Here is a 20,652-nt window from a genome sequence, read left to right on the forward strand (position 1 = left end):
CCCCGCGGGCACGCCTCCCCTCTCCCTCCCACCTTTCCAGCTCACTCTTTGCGCAAGCGCAGCACAGGTCTCCTGCCCCTCACCCTCCCTCTCGCATAGCCTTCTGGGAAATGTAGGCTTCGAGGGGGTGCTGTTGCCTACCTAGCTTGCCGAGAGAGCTCCTCCGAAATGCACAATTGCGGGGGAAAAAGAGACCAAAACCCCAGGACCTCCTCTCCTAACCCTTGTGCACAAATTCTTTGTGCTACCAGCCCACTCTCCCAAGCTCACTGCACACACACCCCAGCCCCAAACCTCTCTCTACCCAAGACGCCCCTCTAAGCCGTGCCTCCGCCAGCTGGCTGGCGCCCCTTCCTGGGCTGGCGGCCACGAAGCGACTTCACTCCTCAGTAGATCGAATAGGGTAGGTGCAGGGAGGTGGGCGCTGTGAATCAGAAGGGCAAGGGGAGGGAGTCTGTAGGATGTGCTGAAGGACACAAGGGTTGGAGTGGGGGAGGGTCCTCGGCTCCAGTGTCGTGCCTCCTCTGTGGGAAACCCATGCTGCCCTGATGCAGGGTTGAAGTGGCGTTGTCTGGGTTTGGGAGGACCTAGCTGAGCTGACCAAGATCACCTGTCAGGATGACAGAAGGCTATCTCCGAGCCAGAGCCAGCCTCGGAACTGGGGTGGCCCCGAGGCTGCTGGTGTTTGCAGCATCTCTGCTAATCGTCTCTCTCCTCCTGAGAACTGCGATCGATACCCTGTACCGCTCCTTTCCAAACCCTGGCTGGACCCTGGCTCCATCCATCACTTTCGCTTCTTTTTCTAATGAATATTTTCTCTGAGGGAAGGGCTGCTACCAGAGCCTCAGCATAGGGAGATTTCTCATCAGATCTATCGTTTTCCTTGCTAAGGCCTGGAAAATACCTTAATCATCCACCTCTTTCTTCTTCTCAGCTGATAACATTTCTTCCCACCCTCACACAATCATGAAACAAAGGCCTGCCGCGCCCCCCACCCTGTCCCCCGACCCATCACATCAGAAAAAAGATACTAATTCTCTTTTCCTTCCTCAACCCGTCATACCTTGTCCCATATTCATTCCTTCAGCTAAGGAGAAACAAAACTGGAGACAAATAAGTCAAGGTCTGTGATTTCAAGATTTCAGACTTTCTTCTAATTTTCACCCAGGGAAGGTTTAAGTACCTAAAGGATAATCTCCAAGGGCAGATATTCTTAACCTGAGAACCACAGATGATCTCTAGGGTATCAAGGAACCTGGTGAAATGGAATGTAATATTGTGCGCAAGTGTATTTTTCTAGGGAATGTAAATGTAGCGTGTGACTGTCTATCAGAATGGGGATAGAGATGCGAGTTTGTTCAGCAAGAACCTTTATAGTTAAGAGGGCAAAGCATATGGCCCTCAACTCCTGACAGGAAGCTTGTCTGGGTCACAGATGGTAGGAAAGCAAATGGAAACAGCATTGTGGAAGCCACTGTCTCACCTTTTGAGTTTGCTCTAAATTTGTTAATGACTCTCAGTTACTTTAGATTAGTTGGTGCCACCAAAAGAGGAGATGTCACGAGACTGGGGGCTGCCAGGAACAGCTCCTCAGCCTGCAGACTTTATTGCTTGGGGTGCAGAATGGAGAGGAGTGGAATGACGTTTTGGTGGAAATGCTGACATTTGTCCAAGAACTTAATGGGGAGAAAGAGGGAAAAAGAAATCCCCAGAAGGGCTCCAGTCTTGGCTCCTTCATAGCAAATGCTTGAAGCACTGTTTATTCAAATGTGTAATAACAAGCACCAGAAAACAACATGCAACATTCTCCCCCCACCCCTGATCTGCAATCCTGGAAGTAGGAGACCTCTGACCATGATGGTGGAGGGAACTCATGTTCAGGAAAGGTCCTAGATGGGCACCCTGGCTGGGTCAGAGTTTACTAGAGCAAAGGGCAGATGCCCTGCCTGTTGGCCTCCTGCAGCAGCTGGAGAAACCAGACACCTTCTCCTACCTCAGGCTGCACTAGGCAAAGCAGTGATACCAGCCCCAGCTGGAGGGGACATGAGTCCTATGAGGACAGCCCTGCCCTCGGCACTTAGCCCAGCCCAGCCCTCTAGAGGTAACGAGGTGAAGTAGCTTTTCCTCTTAGGGTGGCCATGGAGAGAGAGGGGCCATAGCCTAAATCAAGGCTCTTCTGGCGGAGAACAAGCCAGCCTCCTGAGGAAGAGAAAGAGCCTTCTCTGTTCTAGGGAGAGTTCTGGGCTAGGAGTCCTTGGCAGGAGTGCAGACCCACCCCCCTTTCCCTAGCTGAAGGGCCAGTTGCTAACTTCAGCCCCCAAGTGAGAACACTTTATCCATCACATTTCAGATAAATTATAAATACATACACAGAATCCAAACAAAGTTCCAGTAGAAGCTGCTCACAGACCCTCACAGGGGCCAGCGTGAAGAAAAATGAAGGTCACCCCTTTGTTCTCTGTGTCTCTGGAGCTGTAGGCAAAACTGTCCCCCCCCTTATCCTTGAGTAACCACGGGGACAGCTCAGGACAGAGAGAGGTTCAGACTTAGAAACACTCTCATCCCCATATCCTCTCTTCCCTCCTCAAATCCCTTCCCCAACATCTAAAAAACAAAACAAAACAAAAAAACTAATTATTTCACTGAAAGACTCTGGAGCACTTGAGGATGTAAATCTCACACTCCCCGTGTCAAGTAGGGAAACTCTGACCCAAAGAAGAAATGATTGGCCAGAAGTCAAAGGTCTTGACTCCCAGGTACTCCAGTAATGCACATGTTACTGTGGCTGGTGTTTAGGGAGGTGAGGAGGTTGGAGGGGCTGATTCAGTCCTGAGGAGAGATTGGTACAGGGCACATTCACCTTTGGGATGGTAAGTGGGCTAATTGGCACTGGATTGGAAAATGGCTGGATTCTTCCTTCTTCATCCTTCCTGGGCAGCCCTATGGTCAGGGCAGACTGAAGTGTTTCTAGCTGGGCGGCAGACAGATGGCCCTTACCCAGTCAGCACTGACCCTTAGGCCCTGGGGTCCAGAAAGGGACTGAAGGAGGTATCAGGAAGAGGAGACACACCAAAGACAAATATGGTACTGGGTCCCGAAGTGAAGAAGCACCAATAGCATCGGCCTGCCCTGGACTTGGGTGGGGGTGGGTGGGGAGGATAGAGCCTGGGAGAAATGAGGAAGCAGGGGAGGAATGGAGGACAAAGGGAGAGGGCATGTCCTTTCATAAAGGTGAGAAGAAGAAGTATGAAAGAGGGGCCAGAGAAGGAGCAGGGAGGGGGAAAAAACTGAGCAGAGAGTGAGGAGGAAATGGGCCCATCCATCCATGTCCTGGGGCTCTGGGGCAACTTAGCCTCATGATGGTCCTTTGGGCCCTTCCAAAGCCCGTATCTGGCCCCACAGGAATGAAAGGAAAGCCTTGACAAACTTCGAAAAGGATCTTGAATGCCTCAGACCCTAGAGGCTGGGGAAGGGAGAGGGACGGAGAGGTTGGAGGTAGGGAGGGCTGAAATGGATATGTTCCTAGACCCCTCATCTTGTGTCCCGAGTGTGACGCCAAGCCCAAGAAGGAGGACAGGGAGGAAGGTAAGGAATTCCCAGGGCAAGTGTGAGTTTAGCCTGTTGGTGGAAAGTGCCCCAGCCTGAAGGGGTGGGAGGACTGAGGAAATAGAAGAAACTGACTCCCCAAAACGTTTCCTGGCTTTAGTTTCTTGAAGTTGCAACTCAGTTGCTATTTGTCGGCTCCCCACTGAGTCTAGGCCTCATCAGGACCCTCTGAAGGGCTGTTTTCCAGGCTAGTGCGCCTCCCAGGTTCACACATTTTAGATTCTGTGGCCAAGCAGAGGCCAGAGGAGAGAGCGGGAAGCAAACTGAGCTTGGGCTGACTGGAGATCATTGCAGACATGGGGCCTAGATCACAGCCATTGAAGAGGGGTCACTAAACCACTGGTGGGCCCTCCATGCAAGGGACCAGGGAGAAGGCTGCCAGCCAATTCCCCCCCAACCCTTGCATTTTTATTGAAGCTGGACAGGGTGATAGAAGTGGCTGCTAGGAACCAGTCTCAGGACTCTGGTCTCCTGCCTCCAACCCTTGCCTGCAGCAGAGGCGGTGAGGACATGAGTAAGACCCCAAGTAAGATGCCTGTCCAGGCAGTGGACAAGAAGCACTAAGCTCCTGCCATCTGGGGCTTCAGTAGGAGGAGGGATAGGAAGCCACTGGGAGGGCTGCCCAGGTTTCCAACAGCTGATGCCTGCCCATCCGTCGACGTCTCAAAGCTCAAAGCCCAGAATGATGGGGGAGGGGAGCTGGAGAAGGAAGAAGAGGGAGGTCCTGGAAGCCGGAGGTGGTTGAAGAGGTGCTGTCCTGTTCGGGAGTAGCCAGGTGGGGGCTGCTTACTGCTTCTCCACGGCTCCCTGCTCAGCTGCGCTCTCCTGGCTGGGACCCTGGCCCTGGTCCTGGTCCTGTTCCTGGCCCTGCCCATGCCATGGGGTCTCCTTGAACACAAACCAACAGTTCCCGGCCCACAGGAAGAAGTTGATAAAGCCGAAGAGCTGTAAAGACATCAGGGGGGTTTGTGAGAATAGGAAGTGGGGCATCATGGGAACAGGGAGGGGGAGTACCTATGGGGAGTGGGTACAGAATGCTAGAAAGACTAAAAGAGAACTGGACATAGAGGTAGGGTTCAAGGCCATCACCGCCTAAGGGGTTCTCTGGTGAAAGTGTCTAATTCTGTCCACAGCATGCACAAAGTTGTGACTTGGTCGCTAGGAGAATCTGGCCCCTGGAGTGGAGCATCGTGCAAAGCATGACAAGGAGCAAGGGTCCTAGCCGGGCTTCCCACCGGGAGCACGCCTGCTCAGAGAGCCTTCTGCTGGGTGGGTGTGTCCAGAGCTGTCCAAGGTGCTCCTTCCCTAGGCCCCGGGACCAGCGAGGGCTATATTCAAATATTCATTCAAAATATTGAAAAACCTATCAGCAGGAAGTATTTATGGGGAAGTGTACTGATGTCTGCAATTAACTTTGAAATGCATTAAAAATAAGATGGATTGATAGATGAAGAGAGGTGGAAAGATATGTGATAAAGCAAGTCGAGTAAAATGTTAATGGTACAGTCCAGGTGATGAGTACGTGGGTGTCCACTGTAAAATTCTTTCAACTTTGCTGTATGTGTAAAAATTTTTACAATAAAATGTTGAAGGGTAAAACCTATCAGCAGGGTTCCGGCAAGTTCTAGAAAGCTCCCTGGTGTGGCAGCCATTAAACCTTTCAGTTGCTGGGCCCTGGGGAGGTTCAGGCCATTTTCAGGGCTGAGGTGGCTGGGATGACAGCGGCATTTGAAAAACTCAAGGCCTCAGCTATTTACTAACTGGTATGGAAATATTTCAGTGTTCTAACAACTGGGATGGCCAAACAGGTGCTTACCAGCTGGACCCACCACTGCCCAAAGCCCTCTTCCAGTCTGGAGGCCTGAGAGACAATGAGCCCCTTCTCTCTCACTCTGGGTCTGCTCCCAGTTTTGAGCCCAGCCACAGCCCTATGCTCCCCCTTCATGTGCTTGTATGTGTTCACACACACATATTGTAAAGAGGCAGGAAGAGTGGGAGGCAGTCACAGAGAGCATGGCTGGAGGTGGGAAGAAGGGAGGGGAAATGGAAGGCAGAGTACAGAAGGCGGAAGGAACAGAAGGCTCAGTGGCTCTCAGGTTCCCCTCATCCCAAAATGTCTTCTCAAGGTCAGCCAGGGGCCAGCAGCCAGCATTAGGTGCAGGGAGCCACTGGCTCTCGATGCAGGGGATACCAGCTGTGGGGACACTTCTCTGTTCCTTTCAGAACCTACTGCTGGGACAAGCCTGGGCAGCTGGGATAGTGCTGCCCCCCTCAGACCCCTTCAGTGGCCACAGGTCTCACCACGGAGATGTTGGCCAGTCCCATGGAGGGTGTGGCCCCGGCACTGCACACTGCTTCCTCTCCATGGCACACAGACATGGCTGCGGTCAGGCTGGATGGCCGTGTGGCCCCCTTGATGTCGGTCAGGCCCTTGCCCCAGGCAGCTGCAGCTACCAGCCAGAAGAAGGTGAAGGAGACAGTCACACAGAAGTCCTGAGAGGAGCAGAGGGAGAGGAAATACACTCAGAGATGCCCCCGTGATTCCTCACTTCTTTTCCTCTTGCCATAATGCAGTGGAATCCTGGAGTCCCGGGACAGCTGCCTCTTCCCATCCTACCCAACACCTAGAGCCTCAGCGAGCCCAGATCATCCTGAGGAATCTCTTCACTGACACCAAAGGAATCCTGCCACCCAGGGCTACAGCTGTCCATGCTCTAGAACTGAGGTCAGGTAACAAGGTACCAAGGCATCCGCTAGTTGGTGTCACCCCAAAACCCAAGTGGCCTGAATTCCCCACTCTCCCCTCCCAGCCTTTCCTTTGGTCACCATTGCTCAGCTACACCTGGTAGCAGAGTAAGGGCAAACTGCAGGAGACAAATGGGGTCCCCTAAGACACCCCTTCTACCTTGCATGCCTGGGACATGGAGAAAGTAAAGGGGGAATAATATTGATAATAGCTAACACTTACTGAGGATAACTATAAGCCAGATAGTTTACATGCATTTTCACTTTATGCCCCCAAAAGACTATGAGATAGGTATTATTTTATTCCCATTTTAAAGTTGAGGAAACTGAGGTTTAGCGAGAGTAAGTAACATGTCCAAGAGCACACAGCTAGTAAAGGACAGTGCTGGGATTTGAACCCAGGCCAATAGACTCCAGTGCCTGCTTCTTGATGCTGTTGTGCCTCTTGTGAGCAGAGCAAGTGATGGGAGGTTGGTAGAGGGAGAGTCCTGAGACTTGAGCCTTCCACTGACCCGAGGAACTGTGGGAGCCACAGCACCCAACGGGACCACCAGCAAAGAACCAGCAGGCAGATTCAGGAGGGTCCACATATAGGTGTCAGGGACCCAGGAAAGCCACCAGGTTTGTCCTCCCCCCCCTCCCACCCCCAGCAATGACCTTACCCCCAGAAGGTACATCTCCTCAGTTTCTCCACCCCATCCCTTCTGGCCAGTGCCCACTCACCACCAATGGGAAGCGCCTGTTCTCCGTGTAGAGTTTGTGGAAGCGCAGGTAGACGACTAGTGCAGCCATGGTGTAGAAGAAGGAAAAGATGCCTAGGGTCACAAAGAACTCAGCAGGGGCAGAGAAGTCCCCCATGAGGTGCATGGTCTTGGAGGTGGACTCCTCATCACAGAGGGGCATCTCATACTGGACCCGGTTCAACCTGCAGGCGGCAGGGGAGGCCATCCTGAGCTCAGGGCAGTCCTCCCCTGCGGAGGCAGAGAGCTCTCCCTGCCCTGGGAGTAGTCCTGTGCTAATTCTCACCCTAGGACTGTTACAGAGCCAAGAAAAGGGGCAGGGAGGAAGGAATGTTTCTGGCTGGAACCTTGCAGTCAAGACAGGAACTTCCCTAGAATTCCGCTCAAGCCCCACCTCTCATTCAGCCACCACCCCACACTCATCTACCCTGTCCAGATATGGCAACTATGTATTTCCAATTATCCCCAGGGCCCTTTAGGTCACAGCCACAATATACGTAGTCCATCTATTTCTGAGAGCTAAACTACCAAGGAGATCAGCTTCATTCTGCCCCTGGGAAAGCACAGGCCCACAGTGGCCAAGTTAAGGTTGGAAGCAACCATTTTCAGGCCTTATTTAGGCTGCCCAATGAGACTCTATTGGACAAAAGAAAGAGAGAAAAACAAACACTCTATTATATACAAGAGACAATTAATCTAACCTGGCTGCTACTACTAGAAATTTCTGAAAAGGTGAGCCCTGGTCCCATTCTCCTCTAAACACTTGGGGCCCCCCTAAGCTCCCAAATACCCAGCAAAGAGTACTAGTCTCTTCTACCTCCTGGTCAAGGTGCACCTCCTTGTATTCTGGTGGTACCAGGTGAGCGCCCCACATCAGCTCTGTGGGATCTAAGTACTAACAAGCTTCCTTACCTGCAAGGCAGGGAGGAGGCTGCTGAGGGTCAGAGAGACCTGCCCAACTTGCCCAGACTCTTATAAGCCTCCATCCCAAACTGCATGGGTTCTTTCTGTAGGAGGTGTTGTTACCTGCTATGGGTTATCTGTGGACTGGAACATTATTATAACAGTGATCTATCGGAGTTTCCCTTATATTTTTCTCTTGTCAGTGTGTCTGAAATGCCTAAAGGGCAGGAAGGACCTAAGTCTTGTAATTCTATTTGAATCTGGAGTGGCACACAACAGTCTTTAGGTTTCTGGAGGAGGAAGAGACCAAGCAGGTCCTACCAACCCAGTGAGAGGGGCTATGTGGGGTCGGAATCAATTCCTGCTCACCTGAAGGGATAGCCGAACGCAACAATGATGGAGCTCACATCCTTGGCTTCGTTGTTGCAGCGAACCGTTGCTCCTGTCTCCCCACTGTAGGAGCCGCAGGACCCGAAGGCGAAAATAGCAAAGAGCTGAGGGAGAGTGAAGCCCCTTTGAGAGTCAGAAGGCTTCAACTGGCCAAGGTCTATCCCTTCAGAATCACCCTCTGACACTCAGCAAGTGCAGATATGGTGGGGGTTGGGGGGACGGGTTCTCTTTAATCAAGTCCCTCCTGGGCAGGCACCCATGGCTTCCACTGGTTTTCCAGCCTCAGGGTGCTGTGCTCACTGCACAGAGTGCTGGACCAAATAGTTGACTTTAAGTGGTGTCTGGGAGGGAGATGAAGAGAGCGGAAATGGGCAGTTTCCAGGTCTCCCCACTGGATGTGACACTGGGGACCATAGGTAGCCTCCTTCAGATGATGACTGACACAGAGTAATTTAGGCTTTTAGAAACTTCTAGCTCAAAGCTGGACTTGAATTTCCTCCCCAAGAAAGAGGCACCCTAGAAATACATTCCCCTGTGCCAACCTAGATCAGGCATGCATGAAATGCTTTCCCTTTCCCTCCTGAAGCTGTCATTGAATCTTGTCATTACCATGTTGCTAACTTCCAGTGGCTTCCTGCCTCAATGGAAGCATAGCTGGAGGAGACAACTTCTGCCAAGTCTTCAGAGGGGCCAAGGGGGCAGGGGGCCATGCTGCTGTCCCATGGCACTGCCAGCCTAACTCCTCTTGCCCCAAAGGCACCTTTCCTTTCAGCAACAGTGCTGGCTGGGTTGATGCTGACAGTCCTGGCTCAGGCCCAGAGAAAAGTACTCTCCACTTGCCTTATCAGCCTCAGCTCTTTCCCCAGTGGAGTTTCCCTCTGTAATCTGTTGATGCTGCCATTTCTCAGTGTTAAGAACCAGAGGCGTTTCAGATCACTTGAATTGTTTTCCTCTCCACCTTTCATCACATTTTACTAAAACTCCTGTCTTGAGTGAAATGAAATTCCCTCATCCTATGATTTTCACATTTCTTTCTGGAGAAACACACTTTGGTTAGAAAAGGAGATGAGAAATTGGAATCTCTTATCCTTCCACATCATCTGTTCAGGCCCCATTTCCTGTGCACTTACCATTGGCTTGTACATGATGTAATCATTCTTATTAAGCAGTGGGCTTATTCTGTTAATTGTTGATTTTCTGTATGTTTCTCGGTGACTCAGTGTCTTGGACGTTAAGCACCCGGAAGACAGCTAATCTACGTCTCAGTCCTGCATCCAGAGTTTAGAATAGAGTTGTGTGCAAATTATTTTGCTAATGCTTGATAGTGTTATGGAGTAAAAAGAGACCTGGATTAGGAGTCTGGAAATCCAGGTTCTAGTCCTGGCCTGTCACTAATCGGCTGGGTGACCTCTAATAAGTCACTCCACTCTGTGAGTCTCAGTTTCCTCATCTGTAAAATGAGAGGTTTGCAGTAGGTAACCTGGAGGCCTTTTCCAGCTCTGTAATCCTCTCACTCTCCGAGGGTAACACTATCAGTGTGCCCTTGGCTGGGCTTGCCGGCAGCTGTGCTCTGCCCCTGGGTGGTGTCCGGTGCCACTGCCCCGCCTTGCATTGCCTGGCCTGGCAGACCATCTTCCTCCTGGAGCCATTGACCCCTCTCTAAAGGTCATAATGGGTACCTCTCTGTTTCCAGGAGGTTTAGTCCATACAAATGAGAATTGTTTCCATTTTAAAAAACATCCAGGAAAGGAGATGGTATAACCTCTCTCCAAAGCCTGAATAACTTCCTCCTCTGACAAATCACGGAGGCTGCAGTAGAGCCCTGCCTGTCTCTCTTGACAGAGCTGGTGAGAAGTCACCCAAAACCTCTGCATCATTACCCTTTACAAGCTCCAGGTTGCCTCACTAACATAACAGTGGAACTTCTCTAGCTTCTCCTCACAGGAATTCTCTAATCTTTTGTCAACTCTGTGGTTCTCTGACCCCTCTTAGAAGTTTCTTTATTTCTCTTAGCTTCTGGTGTCCAGAACGGGACACAATTAGGGTGTCACATTCTAGGAAGAGCAGCACAGTTGGATATATTTTTACATGTTGGCAGTCACTCAGTGAATGGCTCTGTATAGGTTCCCTAAGAAAGGCGGTATTCCTAACTTGGGCAATGACCCTGCTCTATGGAGCCTTCTCTTCATCAGCACTCTCTTCACAGGTACTCCTGAGCATCTACAGAAAGATGACATTTATTGAGCATCTAGTGTGTACTAGTTTTACTACTATTACACTGTTCTAGGCACTATTACTTAGCAGTGAGCAAAAGAGAAAAAAATCTCTGTGCTCATGAAGCTCATACTCTAGAGCTACACTATCCACAACACTAGCCAAGTGTGGCTATTTAAATTTACATTAATTAAAATGAAATAAAATTTAACATTCAGTTGCTCAGTCACACTAGCCACATTTCAAGTGCTTAAGAGCCACATGTGACTAGCAGGTACCACACTGGACAACACAGATTAGAGAACTTTTCCATCATTGCCGAATGTTTTCCTATGTCAAGATGACAACCTTGAGGTTCTGAAAATCCTGAATCCTGCTTTATGATTCCTTTATGGGCAAAATATACCCATAACAACTTTAGTATTAACTGTATTGTCTTCTAGTTTGATTCTTTGAAAGTCAGGGATCTCTGAACACCTTATCGAACCCTTTATTAACCAGACTATATTATTACATCCAAACATCACACAGTCAGATGGTGCCAGATAACAGACAATCTGCTATATTAGTGGATGAAAGAAGAAATCTAAGGAGAATCTCACAGGTTCACAGAGCAGCTGAGCAAAAAGGATCTCGGAGATTATCAAGCGCAACAGTCTCATTTCATAAAGGTGGAAACTGAAGTCCCAAAAGATTAAGTGACTTTTCCAAGGTCACATTTAACCAATGTGAGAGCCAGGCTTAGAATTTACATCTGCTGATTTCCTGTCCAGTGCTCTTTCTATTTCATTCATTCGTTAATCAACAAACAGTTATTAAGCATCTACTTTGTGTCAGGTACTAGAGACAAGAAAATGAGGAAGACCTGGTTCCTGTTCACAAGAGTTTACATCCAGAAAGGAGAGTGTCATGCTAAAAAAAAAAACACAGAAAATGAAAGACAAACCCTGCATCCCACAGTTATTCAGGCTATAAAAAAGAGATCTCTTCTATGTGCAGAGAAGATGGTAAGGAGGGAGGGAGTAACTCTGCACTGGGATGCAGGAGCAGAGAAAGACACTCTCCCAGCTCTTTCCACCTTTCTGCACCAGATTTGCTTTCTTCCCTAACAGTGTCAGGTGACTGAGCCACAGGCAAGAGTGGGATAGAATTGAAACCACCTCTGTCACCACGCACAAAGCTCTGAGTTGAGCAAACTGGTCATAAAGGACAGGAGCCAAGGAGAGATGGAATCCCTGAGACAAGGGGGGATCTCTGGAGTTCTGGTGCCAACCAGCTTCCTCCTCTTGGACCTGCGTTGCTGGGGACAGCGATAGTCATACACTGCCCTCCACCTCCTTCTGCCTCTGCATCTCTCTTGGAGTTTAAGGATGAAGCTCCACTTTGGTGTTGACCTGCTTGTTGGTGATAATCCTGTGTCAGTCCTGAGAACACTAACATCCTCAGTTAGTGCAGGGCACAAGAAAGACAAGTTCTTGCCCCAAATCCCACTTCCACAATCATCTCATAGTTTTTATGAACTCCGATGGTGTACTTTCACATTCCCCACACTTACCGAAACAGCTTATTTTCATTACAGAGACCCCAGAGCCAAAATAAATGATTTTGGCACCTTAAAGGTGAATTATGGATCAGGGACACACCCAGTTAATGATAATATGACTCATTACAGGAACAGTGACTGAGTGATTCAGGAAATTCTTTTGGACATTATCCTCAAAGTGAAGATTTGGCGATGATATTTGAATAATCTCACCAAAGGTCAAGTCTGGCTGACAGTCTGCAGAAGGAGGAAAGTTAGGGGAAAGGGAAGTTTCAGGAATAGGAGAGAAAGGAACCAGCTTTACTGAATACTTCCTGGCCTGCCAGGCTCAGCATGGCCATCCTGAACGCTGGGATGCTTTACAGATATTACCCCTGTAATCCTCCCAGTGAGCCCAGGAGACAGATCTTACCCTCATTTACAGATAAGAAACTGAGGCCTATGAAGATTTCATCACTTACCCTACGTTCCACGGCTAAAAGGCAGAGGAGACTGCATTTAAACCAAAGCCCACCCAACCTCAAAGTCTACCTTTTTCTTTTTTAAAAAAACTAGTTCTCCAATTATTGGTCTATGCCCATGTTATTTCTCTAGCTTAGTGTAGACTGAGCAAGACTCCAGACTTGGAATCAAGGTGAGATTAGTTAATTTTTAAATTTTAAAAAGACACTCTAAACCAAGTTCCTGACTAATAAAAGAATAGCATTACTTTCTTCTCACCAGGATTCCAGTAAAACCTTTGCTTTTTAGTAACAATGACAACAAAAGTTTTCAATTATCATCACAAGAACTGCAAGATTTTTGTTTTCTTTTTTTCCCTTTTCCAGTCAAGAGCATTTGCTCCCTCCAAGCAGAAAATGAGTGAAAATCCAAAATGACATTTTCACGGTCATTTCTGGTTCTGGTTCCTGTGTAGTTTCATGTTAGCTCATCTGCAGAGATTCAGGGGAAGCGAAAGACACTCTGAGTTCAGACCACCAGGATGGCAGTAAAAACAAAATGTATCTCCTTATGATGCTACCCTTTGAATGAAGGCTGAGTTCGGAGTCTAGCCCTGGGCCCCTGGATTTAGCATTATGAGAGAAAGGCAGAACCCCCTCTCTAAGTAGTAGAGGATCATAAAAGTCAAACGGGACTTAACTCTTAGGGATGAGTGCTGCCCCTGGGAGGGGCCTGGCTTATTTCCTCGGGCATTGCTTTGTGCAGCCTTTGTAGAAATGGCGTTGGGGGGGGGGGGCAGTAAGAAAAGGATAGAAGGGTTGAGGAAGGAGGCTTTTCGGAATCCCCCCATGCAGGATGATTCCATGGTCTAATAACCTTATTGTTTCCCTCATCCCTTGACAGTCTTCCTCAAATTTCGCTTAGATCCATTTGTCTAGTTTAATGATAAAACTGTACTCTTACATTTCAGGTTCTGCTCCTCTGGATAGCTCCTAATGGTCCCTAGTTCTGGATGGCAGTCACATGGAGCCTTAATATCATTCTTATATGGCCCCTCCAGTACTCAAGTGGTGGGTCAGAACAGGGAAGTGGGGGGAGGTGACAGAGCTCAGTCAACAGTCAGTCCAATGGCTCTTGAAGCAGTAGAGAGAATGGAAAGTCCCCGCAAGGTCCCAGAGTTTGTACTTGGGAGCTCCCCAGGCTGGCCTGTAGCCCTAGTCAGGATCTCAGATATCCAGAGATAACTCCAAAGGCACTATTGCCCCTGAATTTCAGATCTGATGATTCTCATCCAAATGATGATTTAGGAATTGGCAACACAGTACTAACTCCTGTCTCCAGTGAGCTACAAGCCCTTTAGAACTCAATCCTCAGTATTAATGGTAACTTATTCCCTAGCTGAATTCTGTGCTGAAAGTACACTGATTGATTGTTATTCACACACCATTTGGTGTGTGGATTGTCTAACTTAAATCTCTTCGGTGATAGTGCACTAAATGCTCCCAACCAGTCTTTCTGATTTGAAAGAGTGACTGAGCCTGTCCAGGTTCCTAATTTATGCCCAGGAGGCCTTGGGCACTGGGAAGGAGAGAGAGCATACCAATGTCTCCAAGTCCCAGTGACACCAAGGAGATGGTGTTTCCCTAGACCATTACAAGGGAAACTGAGGCCCTGGGCAAGTGATTTCTTCAAGGTCACAAGGTAAGTATAATGAAGGGCAATATTCTAGCATGCTAACCCATTTAGAGCAGAAGGGGACCCTAGGGATGATCTGATCAACATTTGACTAATGTTGGAAACTGAGGTCCAAAGAAATGACTTGCCCAAGGTCACACAGTTGAAAAAGGCAGGTTCAGCTCTGGAACCCAGGGCCCCAGCTTCCCAGCTCAATGTTCTGTCTTACTCTACAAACCACATTTTGGCAAACTGTGATTTTCATTGTCTTAATTTTTTCCTTTTACTTAATCTTAGAGCCATGAACTCCATTCATTCATTCAGCTACTCTCTCACTCAGTTACAGGAACCCAGATTACTCTAGTGACCTCAACAGGGCAACCGCCAACCAGGACCCTGTCCCCTGAGCGCACCTCCAGGATCAGCCAGGTCCTGGTGGGTTTGGAGGCAGAATAGTTTCCATCGCCTGCCTCCTTCCCTTCTCTGCCCTCCGCGGCTTTCCTCGTCCCCCTTGTCCTCTTCCCCCTCCCGCCGCCCAGGAGTGGTATGTGCAGGATCAGAGTTCTGGAAAGGTTATACCCGGGTCCTGTCGCCCTGGTGAAATGTGAGCGCCCTGGGCAAAGGCTCCTTGCACATAGAAGGACCGAATCCGGGACTCCGCATGCCTCGCTCCTCACCCTCCTGCCACCAAGCGCTGGAGAAGGAGCCCCAGCCCGCCCCTCCCCCGCCCACCTGTCGCCGCCCCCCACCATTCCGCCGCGGACCGGCCGCAGCACCTCCCTGCCCCCCACTCCGGCCACATTGCTTCGGGTCAGCGTCACAGCCCAGGTTCCCGAAATAGCCCGCGGCTGGGGCAGCAACTCACCCACTGGAGAACTTTGATGAAGCCCAGAGGCTCCTCTAGCCGCCGCCAGCGCAGCCCGACGAGCAGGCGGTCCACCTGCGGAGACAGGGCCAGCAGGGGGTCAGGGCAGTGGGGGACCTTGGGCAAGGCTGGTCCCCTCCTCTCACTCACACCCGAGAGTGGGGGCGGACGAAGGGTCGAGCCCGACGGCAGGCGGAGAAGGGGCGGTGAGAGAGCCCCAGGGGCGCGCAGGGAGTACCTGCTGGCGCGGCGACTTGTCCGCCGTGCGACTCGAGCTCTCTGTCGAGGACATGGTGGCGCAGCGGGGCCGGGACGCGGCGCGGGGGCTGGACTCCCTCGCCCGGAGGCTGTGGGGACCGCGGTGGGGCGGGGGGCTGCTGACCCGCGGCGGGGGAAGCGAGCGGTGCGGGAGCGCGAGCGGCCGGCGGCGGCCCGGGATCCAGGCTGGCGGGGTGGGTCGCGGGGGCGCCGCTGCTCGCGTTCGCCGAGGCCGCCGCTCTGCCGCGCCGGCTGCAGAAAGCCCCCGAGTCCAATTCAAACTTCTGTCAAACTCGCGAGCGAACTTGGCAGCCGAGTCACGTGGCGTGCGCTCCCGAACCCTCCTCCCGCCCCCTTCGCTCCCGGGTCTCTGCCCTCAGGACGCCTTAAAGGGACCTGTGGCCTCTGCGGGCAGTTCGGCCTCGAGGGGGCTCAGGTTCTTTGCCAGAAGCCTCCAGGGCCAGTCCCAAGCGAGACGCCACAGCCGCTCCAACCCACCGCCGCAGTCGGGAACTAGCCTGGCGCGCTGGGACGCCCCGGTTCCCAGCTTATCCTTCCCTGTTCACCGGGGTTTGGAGCCGCTCTGCGCAGTTTTTCTTTTCTTCTACACCGTAATACCCCTAACCTAAAGCATTTTCATAAGGCATCATGAGTACCGAAAGAAGGTTCTAAACCTTGATGGTTAACAAACTGCTTGCTTCGCAAATGTTGGAGAGCCAGTACAGACGGACAGGGCCGGCCAGTGGCGTAGCGTTTAAGTTCGCGCGCTTCGCTTGTCGGGCCTGGGGTTCGCGGGGTGGGGCGCCAACATATACACCGCTCGTCAAGCCATGCTGTGGCGGCGTCCCACAAACAAAATAGAGGAAGATTGGCACAGACGTTAGCTCAGGGACGATCTTCCTCACTCACGCACAAAAAAAAGGGGGGTGGAGCAATAGAATATAAATTGCTCATGTTTTATTCTGTCTAGTTAAGTGTTGCTTTAATCTTTTAAGAACAGAAGGCGTTCGTACGTTGACTTAAAATTACTAATGTTTTAAAAGTGCAAACTCAACCTCCTTTAAAGTAGCCATCACCTTTAAAGGAGAGAGAAATCAAAACCTTTGAGGAATACGAGGCTCAGAGGATGTAATTTGTACGGAAGGGTTGACAGTTTTGCCTTGTGGTTGACCTTAAATTGGTCCCTAATTTTCAAAAACTGTTCGCAGGAGGCTTGAGAGAGCAGTCATGAATATTACACATCCAGTTTACCGGGTTGTAAATGTAAGTAGTAAAAGGTTAAGTGATTTGTGCAAGGTCACTGAGTGAGCCAGTGGGCGGCAGCCAGGAATAGAGAACTGGCCTGTGCTTCCTAAGAATTGGCTTGTAAATACTATCCACAAAAATATGTATCATCACAAAATCGTTCTTGGAGGTCCCTTCTGGTACTTCGGATTGACTGCTTTTTGAATACACATTTAGCTTTTATTAATGCAATTCATTCCCCCAGTGAGCAAGAGTCTTCCCAAGGTTGGGGTAGGAGGGAGCCCCTGGGATCAGGTCGCCTGGACTCAAAGGGAACTTCTCCAGTGGATTTCCATGCAAATCTAGGCTAAATAAGGAACAACTTAAGTCCTCAGTCCAGTTCTTAATAAATTGTTCTGCATTCTTAAGTTCCTTTTCTATGGAATAGGGATAATGATTTATGTCCTACTTACAGCATAATGTCTTCATGAGGATTAAGAGGTGCAATGTGTGTAAATGCCCACACTACACAAACATGAAATAATACTTATTACCAATGTCTACAATATGCATATAGAATATAACACAGAAAAGGATCAGAATACAGCAAAAATCCACACACCCACCAAGTAACCTTGTTAAATTTTAAACCTTTCCTTGTTTGTTTCAAATCCGTTCTTTAAAAACAAAATAGAAATTCCATATAAAATTGAAGCTGTGTGTGTACCCTCACATCATTCCCTCCCTCTCTCCTTCCTCCCCAGAAGTAACCATGATACTATCCTGAATTTGTTTTATATCAGCCTCATGCATATTTTAATACTTTTACTGTGTATAACTATATCTAGAAACAATACATAGAAATTCGCCATAGTACAGTCTTTCAAATTGTTTTAAACTTTAAATGTTATGCTTTAGGTAACCTTCTTTAAGTTGCTTTTTTACTTAATGTTGTGTTTATAAGAGTTATCTAGCCTGATGTAGGTACCTTTAGTTTGCTCCTTTTGGCTGTATAGAATCCAACAACATATATATACCACACTGTATTTACTTATTCTTACATCGATGGACATTTAGGTTATATCCAAAATTTACTTTTACCATGCTGCATTGAATGTGCACATACCTCCTGGTGCACATGTGCATAGCTTGCTACACTGCACAAAATTTCCAACTTCCTTTGTTTTTTTAAACACAAACCCTGGTAAGAAATGAATTTTTATGTCATGACCCATTATATAAGCTGAAACAAAACTTTCACAAAACACTCTCATATTTTCTATTCCATTTCATTAAAAAAAATTCTGATCATCCAGAGGCAGATGCAAGTTTTGTGGGCCTAAAGTTTATACAATTTGGGGGCTCCTTTTAGAAAAAGAATACAAAATTATGAATACAAATTTGGTAACCAGGCCTAAGAAGCTATGCAAGTGATGGAGGCTGAAGCTTAATCTTCATTAGTTTCAGGGTCAATACCCCTCTGAGAAGATGCATTAGATTGGTTTAATGATTCGTTAATAATGGGTATCTACCAGCAATTTGATCAACATCGCTCTATACCTTAAAGTGAGTCAGCTAGGTCATAAGATGTGAACATTTGAAATTTGAGTTTTGATAAATGTATATGCCCGTGTAACCATCACCCAATCAAAGATCTCAAACATTTCCATCACTCCAAAGAGCTCCCTCCTGCCCTTTTGCAGTCATTTCCTAGGCAATCACTGATCTGATTTCTGTCATTATAAATTAGTCTTGCTTTTTCTAGAATTTCAAATAAATGGAATTATATAGTATGAACTGTACTTTTGTGTCTGGCTTCTTTCGCTCAGCATAACGTTTTTGAGATTCATCCAATTGTTGCACTTATCAGTAGTTTGCCCCTTTTTGTTGCATAATATTCCATCATATTATGAAATAAGATCCATCACAGTTGGTTTATTCACTTGCCAATGTACATTTGGCTTGTTTCCATTTTTTTTCACTGTTATGAGTAGAGCTGCTATAAACATTCTTGTACAGGTATTTGAGTGAACATAAGTTTTTATTTCTAGGGAAAATACCCAGAAGTGGGATTTCCAGGTTATATCTAATTGTGTGTTGAAATTTGTGTGACACTACCAAACTCTTTTCCAGAGTGGCTATAGCATTTTGCTTTCCCACCAACAATGTATTCTAGTTGCTTTCATCTTCTCCAGAAGTTGGTATTGTTGTGTAATGTATATTACATAATATACATTCTAAAACGTGTGTAGTGGTATCTCACTGTGGTTTTAATTTGCATTTCCCCAGTGGCTAATGATGTTGAATATCTTTTTTTTTTTTGAGGAAGATTAGCCCTGAGCTAACATCTGCCGCCAATCCTCCTCTTTTTGCTGAGGAAGACTGGCCCTGAGCTAACATCCGTGCCCATCTTCCTCTACTTTATATGTGGGACGCCTACCACAGCATGGCTTGCCAAGCGGTGCCCTGTCTGCACCCACGATCCAAACCAGCAAACCCCGGGCCGCCAAAGCAGAAAGTGCGCACTTAACTGCTGCACCACCGGGCCAGCCCCAATGTTGAACATATTTTAATGTGCTTATTTGCCATCCATGTATCTTCTTTGGTGCAGTGTCTGTTCAAGTTTTTTGCCCATTTTTTAATTGGGTTGTTTGTTTCTTACAATTGAGTTTTGAGAAATCTTTGTATATTCTAAACACAACTTCGTTGTTGGATATGTGATTTGCAAATATTTTCTCCCAGTCTGTAGTTTGCCTTTTCATTCTCTTAACAGTGTCTTTTGCAGAGCAAGTTTTACATTTTGGTGAAGTCTAATTTATCTTTTTTTTTTTTTTTTAATGTATTATGCTTTTAGCATCGTGTCTAAAAACTCTTTGCCCAACCCTAGGTCACAAATGTTTTCTTCTACATGTTTTGTAGTTTTATGCTTTACATTTAGATATTTTTGAGTTACTTTTTGTAGAAGGTGTGATATTTAGGTCAAGATTCTTTCTTTCTTTCTTTTTGTTGTGGCATGTAGATGTCCAATTGCTCTAACATCATTTGTGTGTGTGTGTTTGTGTGTGTGTGTGAGGAAGATTGGCCCTGAGCTAACATCTGTGCCAATCTTCCTCTATTTTGTGTGTAGGACACTGCCACAGTGTGGCTTGACTAGTGGTGCTAGCTCCGTGCCCAGATTCGAACCTGTGAACCCTGGCTGCCAGGAGCACATGAACTTAACCACTATGCCACCAGGCTGGCCCCTTAACATCATTTTTTTAAAAAGACTGTTCTTTCTCCATTTAATTGCTTTTGCACTCTTGTGAAAAAATCAATTGGCCATATTTGTGTGAGTCTATTTCTGGGCCTTCTATCTAATCCATGTGTCTGTACCTTTGCCAGTACCACACCGTGTTGGATACTGTAGTTTAGTAGTAAATCTTAAAGTAGGACAGTATGATTTCTTCAACTTTGGTCTTCTTCAAAATTGATTTGGCGATTCTAGTTCCTTTGCCTTTCAAGATAAATTTTAGGATCTATATCTTCAAAAAAATTCTACTGGGATTTTTATTGGAACTGCATTAAATCTATAGATAAATTTAGGCAAAAGTGACATCATTACTGTGTTGCACTTTCCAATCCATGAACACAGTATGCATCTCCATTTATTCAGGTCTCCTTTGATTTCTTTCATCAGCATTTGCAGTTTTAAGCATACAAATCATGTTTATGTTTTGGTAGGTTTATACCTGAGTATTTAGTTTTTTGGGAGCCATTATAAATGGCATTATTTTAAATTTAAGCTTCCATTTAATAATTGCTAGAACCTAGAAATATGATGGATTTTTTCCTGTTGACCTTGTATCCTACGAACTTTCTAAACTCACATTTTAGTTCTATGAGTTTTTGTAAATTCCTTGGGATTTTCTACATAGACAATTATATTGTCTGCAAATAAGGACAGTTTTACTTCTTCCTTTATAACCCATATGCTTTTTATTTATCTTCCTCGCCTTATTGCGCTGGCTAGGACATCCAGTACAGTGTTGACTGTGGAGTGCTGAGAGTGG

The 20,652-nt window shown here is 47.8% G+C and overlaps 1 protein-coding gene across 1 annotated transcript; it reads right to left on the reverse strand.

The window, feature by feature from the left end:
• Nucleotides 1-1,725: 1,725 nt before the first annotated feature.
• SYPL2 (synaptophysin like 2) lies at nt 1,726-16,100 on the reverse strand. The gene is made up of 6 exons (XM_023641478.2): nt 15,360-16,100; nt 15,122-15,196; nt 8,364-8,488; nt 7,075-7,276; nt 5,908-6,099; nt 1,726-4,551 (listed from the first exon to the last, which is right to left on the reverse strand). Exons 1-6 carry the CDS (start codon nt 15,411-15,413, stop codon nt 4,393-4,395), a joined length of 807 nt encoding a protein of 268 aa, XP_023497246.1. The 5' UTR covers nt 15,414-16,100; the 3' UTR covers nt 1,726-4,392.
• Between the last annotated feature and the right edge of the window lie 4,552 nt (nt 16,101-20,652).

The sequence above is a fragment of the Equus caballus genome, chromosome 5 (assembly GCF_041296265.1).
Source record: "Equus caballus isolate H_3958 breed thoroughbred chromosome 5, TB-T2T, whole genome shotgun sequence".
Classification (NCBI taxonomy): Eukaryota; Metazoa; Chordata; class Mammalia; order Perissodactyla; family Equidae; genus Equus; species Equus caballus.

Excerpts from the sequence above, each read along its gene's own strand:
- SYPL2 (XM_023641478.2), bottom strand. The coding sequence starts at position 15,413 with ATGTCCTCGACAGAGAGCTCGAGTCGCACGGCGGACAAGTCGCCGCGC. Across the intron at positions 7,277-8,363 it reads GCGTTCGGCTATCCCTTCAG|GTTGAACCGGGTCCAGTATG; the intron begins GTGAGCAGGAAT and ends TGCCGCCTGCAG. Across the intron at positions 4,552-5,907 it reads GACTGGCCAACATCTCCGTG|CTCTTCGGCTTTATCAACTT; the intron begins GTGAGACCTGTG and ends ATGTCTTTACAG.